General features: G+C 38.8%; 1 protein-coding gene across 4 annotated transcripts in view; it reads right to left on the bottom strand.

Moving 5' to 3' along the window:
• Positions 1–4,150: 4,150 nt before the first annotated feature.
• The window catches only part of GAS2 (growth arrest specific 2), a 152,786-nt gene continuing 149,299 nt past the window's right edge, over positions 4,151–7,637 (bottom strand). For all 4 annotated transcript variants that reach the window (XM_069091304.1, XM_069091303.1, XM_069091306.1 and 1 more), the window contains exon 8: positions 4,151–5,366. In XM_069091304.1, coding sequence (XP_068947405.1) covers positions 5,148–5,366 — 219 coding nt within the window. In that variant the 3' untranslated portion in view covers positions 4,151–5,147. The remainder of the gene's footprint in view (positions 5,367–7,637) is intronic.

Below are 7,637 nucleotides of genomic sequence, written 5' to 3'. Positions count from 1 at the left end.
ATACCACATCTTACCTTACCTCTGGATTCTCACACATAGAATCATTGATTTAGAGCTTGGGGATAGTAGACAGATTCAGTTCAAACCTCTCACTTTCTGGTTGAGAAAGGCCAAGTGATTAACCTATAGTGGAACAGGTAAGGTGTCTTGGAGAAAAGGGGGTGGATTGAACTCGGGTCTTTTTGACTGAACTTGGAACACTAGCCACCACCACCTGTTATCTTTCAACATCACTTCCTTTTCTTCCCCCACTGCTGTCATCCTCCCGCAGGCCTCCACTTCTATCCCCCTGGCATATTTAACTAGCAAACTGTTCTTTCTTAGGTATAGATCTGGTTGTGTCACTGCTCAAAATCAGTGTTAAAATTGGTGCCTTAGCTTGCCTTCTAAGGGTCTCCCATAACCCTTAGTGACTACAGCTCCAACTTTATCTTATAGAGCATTCCTTTACCTACTGTAGGCCATAACCAAACAACCACTCACTACTTTCTATAGATACACAGCATTTTCTATCCCCAACCTCTCCTTGCCTTCATTCATGCCATTTACTGTGTCTGAAAATCCTATCTGATCCATCACCATTTTTTGGCTCTGGCTCAAGATTTAAAACTCAATTCTAGCGTGTCATCTTCATGAAGCTTTCCCTTATTGCCCTAATAATAGTCAGGGGTCACGGGGATCCCAAGATTTAGAACTGGAAAGGACTGTAGACATCAAATGGCCCATGCTTCTCAGTTTAGAAATGAAGCTAAGGTTCAGAAAAAGCATTCCAGGACTCTTTCCAGAACATCGTGCTAATTATCATTGCTTTTGGTCCCGTCCTGCCTCTTAATCAGTTTGGTGAATTGCCCACATGATAACTCCCTGGTCTATGAAGAAGTCTTAGCAAGTGACCTGGAGCATTAAGAAGTTAAGGTACTTTCCCAGCGTCACATAACTAATATATGACTTTAATTTAGAATTTCCTGTGTTCAAGGTCGTCACTTTTATCTTCCATACCATCTTACCTCCCTAGGTTTAAAATAGGTAGATATTTAAATATAATGCTTGTGATTAACTGTATTATTTGGTAAACTTCTGAAATAGCTATGTTTCTGAGAGAGTCAAAGCTTCCAATCATAGGAAAATGTGACTAATGAGGAGTATTTTTGAGTCACTGGGAGAATCTGTGTGAAGTGTTGGAAATGCTCTCTTAGTTTCAAAGTCAGATGACTTCAATTCCTGCCAGAATGATATTAAAAGCATTCCTTATACTAATGTGAGTTTTTCCTTATCTAACTTTTAATTAACCTTAAAATATTTTGAAAGTGGTTGATGCCGCCACTAGATTTCAAAGGGTTTAGGACATCATTAATAAGAATCCAAATGCACAAATCATCTGTGATTTAATCAATTTGGGGAAATCCCAGTGTGGCAGTTCCCGTGACCAATGCAGCAGCTCTTTTATGGGTTAGGTGCTCAGGAGTTGCTTAAAGTTTAAGGGACGTGTATAGCTTCACATAGCTAGTAAGAATCCAAGGTAAGATTTGACTACAAGCCCCACAGTCACTGTACCTGCTAAGTATCATGTGGCTTCTAACGCCAGAAAGTAAAGTCTTGGTTAGCCATAGAGATGCTTTCAAAAACTGAGTCTTAACGTTCCAAAAACTACAATATAAAGATACCTTGTCATGATAATAGGTATCTTAGAAATGAACAATAAGAATCATTACCCATACCTTTTTTAAAAATGTCATTAGGTTTCTCCTGAATTGAAAAGTGAGGGGGAAAAGGAGTAAGTAATACCTCTGTTTACATCTCCTTCTCCCTACCCCAACCAAAGTAAGATTTCAGAAAATTATAGATTTGGAACTAGAAAAAATCTTAAAGATCATTTAATTCAAACCCTTCATTTTCAAACTGAGGAAACTCAGATCCAAGACTTACTTAACAACATAGTGAGAGAGATGATTATTAATAACGAATGATTTAGCGAGATCCAAAGTTCCCCCTTTTCTTTGGTCCTCATTTCAAAGTTCTCTCCCTTAAAGGACATTATTGATAATGATATTGGATTAGCTTTCTTAATATTATTCAAACCCCATCACAGCTGGGGAAGTCCACTGTGCTCTGCTCGGTTTTGGATGGAGATAAATTCTTTGAATAGATAGTCCTAGGCTAGGGTTAATTTAGAAGTAAATTGTATAATCAAAAGTTCATTAGAATAGGCCTAGCTGCTTATTGTAGTATTAATTCTCATTAGTTGTTAACCAATCAGAGTTGATTGCTACCCTCAAGAACACTCCTCTTTCAGGGTTATATAAGCCATGAGCCTGCATCTGAGTGCCACTAACCTCTTATTAAGATGCTGGCGTTATTAATAAATTTCCCCAAGTTACTAATGACCCCAAAATTACATCTATCAGACTTTTTAGACATCACAATAGGAAAGTAGCAATTCTTAGGTTTAAAATCCAATTAATCTAACTGCAAATCCCCTACTTCTCCTGCCCATCACAAGAGCTCTTATCCATTCAAGCACTTCAGAAGGCAAAAATTGGTCAATATTCACCTACTTGGAGGTCACTGTTGCTTCCAGCTACCAGACATTTAATATTCTTTTAATGGAAGTGAATTTTTATTAAGAGAGTTCTAATTCATGTAAAGCTTCCAAATGCAGATAGTGAGTAGTTTCCCTGGGTAATTCTGTAATACAGAGCTAGAAACCAGAAAACTGGGTCTATTGCTGCTTCTGCTTCTTACTGGCTACATTACTTGGACAAATCACTGCCTCTTAAGCCTCAGTTTCCTCATCTGTAAAAGGAATCAGGCTAGATGACTTCAGAGTCCCAGCTGTGTACCATTTTATGTTTCAATTTCTGGAGAAGGCATTTTTGTGGATCCTGTGTAAAGCTTCAGAAATTGCATACCCAGAACACTGGATCTTGACCCGAACACGTTTGACTTGAAAAAAATATGCCATGAAGTGGCAATTTTCTAGCATGAAAAATATGCACATTTGTAAAAATGGGTTCCTTTTCTGATGACCCCCATCTCTGACTGTCTAATTTTTTTAAAGCTAGTCTCAGCTCTAATTTTTCATTGCTTTTGTATCTTTTGAGTTCTTTTGAGACTAATTTGTGGTAAGGGAGATGGCAGAGAAAGATACGTTTTTTGTTGCTTCTTGCTCACATTAAAAAATGGAATGAGACATTTTACCCATTGCCAAGAGAAAATAAATGAAATTCAAAGATTTGTGATTTCAGATATCAGTATTGAGTGTAAGTCTTCAAAATGTTATGAAACTTTTTTGTTTGTTTCTAGAGTTTAGAAAAGCTATTATTTATAGCATGGCCATCTAATCATATGGACCAGTGATTTTGTCATTCAGTCGTGTCTCTTTGTGGCCCAGTTGGGGTTTTCTTGGCAAAGATACTGGAGTGTTTTGCCATTTCCTTTACAGATGAGGAAACTGAGGCAAACTGGGTTGGTTAAGTGACTTGCCCAAGGTCACACAGCTAGAAAGTGTCTGAGGCCTGATTTGAACTAAGGAAGATGAGTCTTCCTGACTCTAGGCCTGGTGCTGTATCTGTTGTACTGTCTCACAACCCTCTTAGTTTTTTCTAGAAGCTACTAAATGGCACAGTACATGGAATGCTGAGCCTGGGATCATGTTCAGTTCTGGGCACCTCATTTGAGGAAGGATATTGATAAGAGGGAGGGCAACCAGAATGGGAAAGATCCTTAAGCTCATCTTCAGCCTTTCAGTTGAAAGAACTGAAGATGTTTGTATACATAGGAAAGGGGAAGGAGTAGCAGGGCAAATGATAGCTTTTGAAGGGTAACAATGTGGAAGAGGGTTTAGACTGTTTCTACTCAGCCTCAGAGAACAAAGCAAAAACCAATGGGAAATTGCAAAGTTGCAAATTTGGTAAAGGGGGAAAACTGTACCCATTTAGATCCATACACATATGAATGGGCTGCCTTGAGAAATAGCGGATTCATTTTCTCTTGGTAGAGGTCTTCAGACAAAGGCTGAATGGCTACTTGCGATTTTAATGTAGCATGGATCTTTTTCTGGGGCATGGGTACTATTAGATGGTTGCCACCTATATCTGCAATTCACCAAAAAGGAGTTCCATTTTCAATGAAGAATATACACAGATGCCACTTTTATTTTAAAGCTTTTTTTTTTCTTTAATTTTCAGGATCAGTGGGGGATGCTTATTTTGCTGTCTTTATTAGCAAAACCAGTTCTGCCTCAGCATACAATGGTATATGTAAGTCCATGCCATCATTGACCACAGTGAACTTACTTCACTATACAGCACAGCAAAGAGGGATTCACCCCAGAAACACACTTTGACAAAGAAAATATTTTAAAATAACATGGAAATCAAAAGAAGACTCAGCTGTACAATTTATTGTCAAAATATCAACATGGAAACTATCTGTGTGGATTGTACTAAATTAGTGGATATAAGAATGCTTTTGTGAGATAATTCACAAGCATTTCCCTAAAGGGCATGACTTTAAATAGAAACCCCCAGAGTATTTGGTCATTTAAGTAAAAGATGATCTTTAAGGCAATTGTCTAAGCGAGTGTAAACTTATGGGAAGTGGCTTCCAGGAAAACGTGCTCATTGATGGTGGTGTTTGATTGTCTAGTAACACACAATCACACTAACTTTCTCTTTTTAAAGCTTGATCAGAAATCCTGTGATGTGTAAAAGTCTAGGATTCTTAATATGTCAGAAACAGGGCAAATATATTCCACTGACTTGTACTTAAACCCTATATGTTCTTTTTTTTAGATTTTGTTTTGTTTTGTTGTTTTTTTTTCCCTCTTAACAAGGTTCTGTAATTACCTAGAACCAGGTCTTTTAAGACATTCTAAACATAATGTTCACATATTGAGGAGTAATGATTTGTCTAAAACTTGGCTAGTATATTTGATATTAGCATTTCACCTAAGAGGTCATTTTCTACAAAAGCTTTAGAAATAAATAGTGCTACAACTTAATGATCCTTCAAGCATAATGCCATTGTCTGTCTGGGTTTGTTCAATTTCCCGAAGTCCTTTCAAGGCACATGGACTACACTGACTACACTGGAGAAGTGAGTGATGTGGGCCTCTGTGGAAGTCCACTTGGGACGGTCAGCTCTGTTCATTTAATCTCCTTCTTGGCCTTGTAGTGAGCAGAGACCACCAGGTAATTATCTGGATTCATGTCCTTAAGGGTTGGTGACTTGCTCTGGATGGGGGAGGTCTTGCCATCCACACGGGAGATCTGAAGCATGCGACAGGGGTCGTGTTTCAGCAAATAACCAGCAAAAGTTTCCCATCCTCCTCCTACACGGACCATGACATGCTTGTTGTGCAGCATCTGAAATGGTAAAACAACAAAAATGTAAATATTTTATTCAAGGAGTCTCTGAATCCCAGTAGGAAGATAGAGGACTGGCCTTGGAGTCAGAAGGACCTACATCCATGAAATCAGATTTAGCCCCCTGCCACTCTTTCCATAAGTCAAACCAATCACCAAGAAATTATTAAACATTCAGTGCACCGAGCTCCAGGCCTGGGGTCAGAAGACACATCTTCTTGAGTTCAAAACAGGCCTCAGCCACTTACTAGCTGTGTGACCTTGGGCAAGTCACTTCACCCTGTTTGCCTCGGTTTCCCCACCTGTAAAATGAGCTGGAGAAGGAAATGGCAAATCACTCTATTACCTTTGCCAAGAAAACCCCAAATGAGGTCACGAAGAATTGACTGAAAATATGTGAAGCACTATTCAAAAAACAAAACAAAATAAAACAGCTTTTACCCTTGAAGAATTTAGCATTCTAATTCTGGTGGAATAAGATAGAGTTATCATTAAGGACAGTGAGGTGAATACTAATGACAACATGGGGAAAGGCAAAGGGAAAATTTCAGCCAAATGAATGATTCGCTGACTGAAAAGATCAGGGAGTCTTGATGGGCTATTAAGGGTTCTCTTCCACTCATTCACCAAGCATTTGGCTGCTGGAAATACTGGGACAAGAAAGAAAAAGTTCCTGCCCTGGAAAAGCTTACATTCTACTGAGAGAAATCACATGTAGAAGTGTAAGCAGATTTAAAATACATACAAAGGTTTTACAAAGTAGTTCCAAGGGGAAGTACTAATGGCTGAGAATAAAAGCTAACATTTATATGGCATTAATTATCTGCTAGGAACTGTGCTAAGCACTTTGCAGTTACCTCATTTGATCTTCACAACAGCCCTGGCATCGGAGTGCTATGATCATCCCCATATTACAGTTGAGGAAGCTGAGGCAAACAGGCTTAAGTGACTTGCCGAGGGTCACAGGGCTAGTAAGTGTCTGAGACTGGATTTGAACTTGAGAAGATGAGTCTTCCTGACTCCAGGCCTGAGGCTCTATCCACTGAACCACCCACCTGCCCCCTGGGCAATTTCCCTAACAGCCTTAGTTTTGTCATCTCTAAAATCTTCTACAGTTACATCTCAGTCTGTCTCTCCTCCGAATTTCAAACAGGAGGATTAGATAACCCAAACCTGTAGTGGTGAACTAGGTCATTTGGCCCTCCATCCTCCCTGGCCTTGGCCTTTGGAGACTCTTTGTTCAATCCCTCAACAATCTCTATGAGCCTCTTACCCTCAATTCTCCAGCGCTGACCAACTGGTAAGGCTTTTACTTTAACTGCTAAAGTTTTTTTTTTTTTTCATTTTTGTCTTTGAATCCCCAGTGCCTGACACAGGCCTACAACATAGTAGGCAACTAATAAATACTGCTGCATCTCTTGATTTATTACAATGTGCTATCATAGAGAAGTTAGGGCAAAATCAGCTAAGTCATTTTCTATCCTTTTGTCCACTGTGAAATGCATTTTAGAAGATTATAATACCTTGAATATAACATCTTTAAATCTCGTTGGCATCACTGCCTTGTAACTCATTTGTTTCTCTTCCTCCCCTTCCGCAAAAGACTATAATGTGACCTAAGAAGCCTGACTGTCCATTTTGGTACCTTGACTTCAAGGGAAGAATTGCAACCTGAAAGGAAAGCCATTTCTCTCTCACTAACATAGGACACAATGAAAAATTCATAAGCTCTGGAAATGATCAGTCGACAATAACAACAAAACCTCTTAAGAGGTCACCAGTCCACTGGGGAACCTATGGCTCTGGCTTTTGAATTATGGGATAACTGGATTGCAGGGAAGAGAGTCAGGGAAACACAGGGGAATTACATGAAGTAGAGGTATTAGCATTGTAAGGTAAGATATGAAAAATGCATTTTTTTTCCATTTTCCTCCATGAAGCTATTAATTTGTCTTCAAAAACCGAAACTATATTAACCCCTTCTGCACTGAATGATGAAATATCTCTTTATGCTGCTCACAAAAAGAAAAACAAACTTTCTAATTAGGGGAAAAAAAGTCAATCATTGATTGATTCCTTAAGCACCTTCAAAATAAATGTGAGCTTTGTCACTGACTCTGTCTTCCTTCAAGGTGACCAACTTTCCTAAAATCTTTCTAAGAACAAGGAAACATGGTTTTTAGACTCAAAGTTCAGCTTTAAGCCCCACAGAATCAGAGTAAATAATTTAATATTCACATGGTCAAAGTTACTGAAACTTTCTTTCTTTCT

Source organism: Petaurus breviceps, unplaced genomic scaffold (assembly GCF_028583685.1).
Source record: "Petaurus breviceps papuanus isolate PSGF00001 unplaced genomic scaffold, PetGlider_PUasm1.0 188, whole genome shotgun sequence".
Lineage (NCBI taxonomy): Eukaryota > Metazoa > Chordata > Mammalia > Diprotodontia > Petauridae > Petaurus > Petaurus breviceps.
Note: the sequence above shows the minus strand (reverse complement) of the source record. Positions and strands in the feature narration are given on the sequence as shown.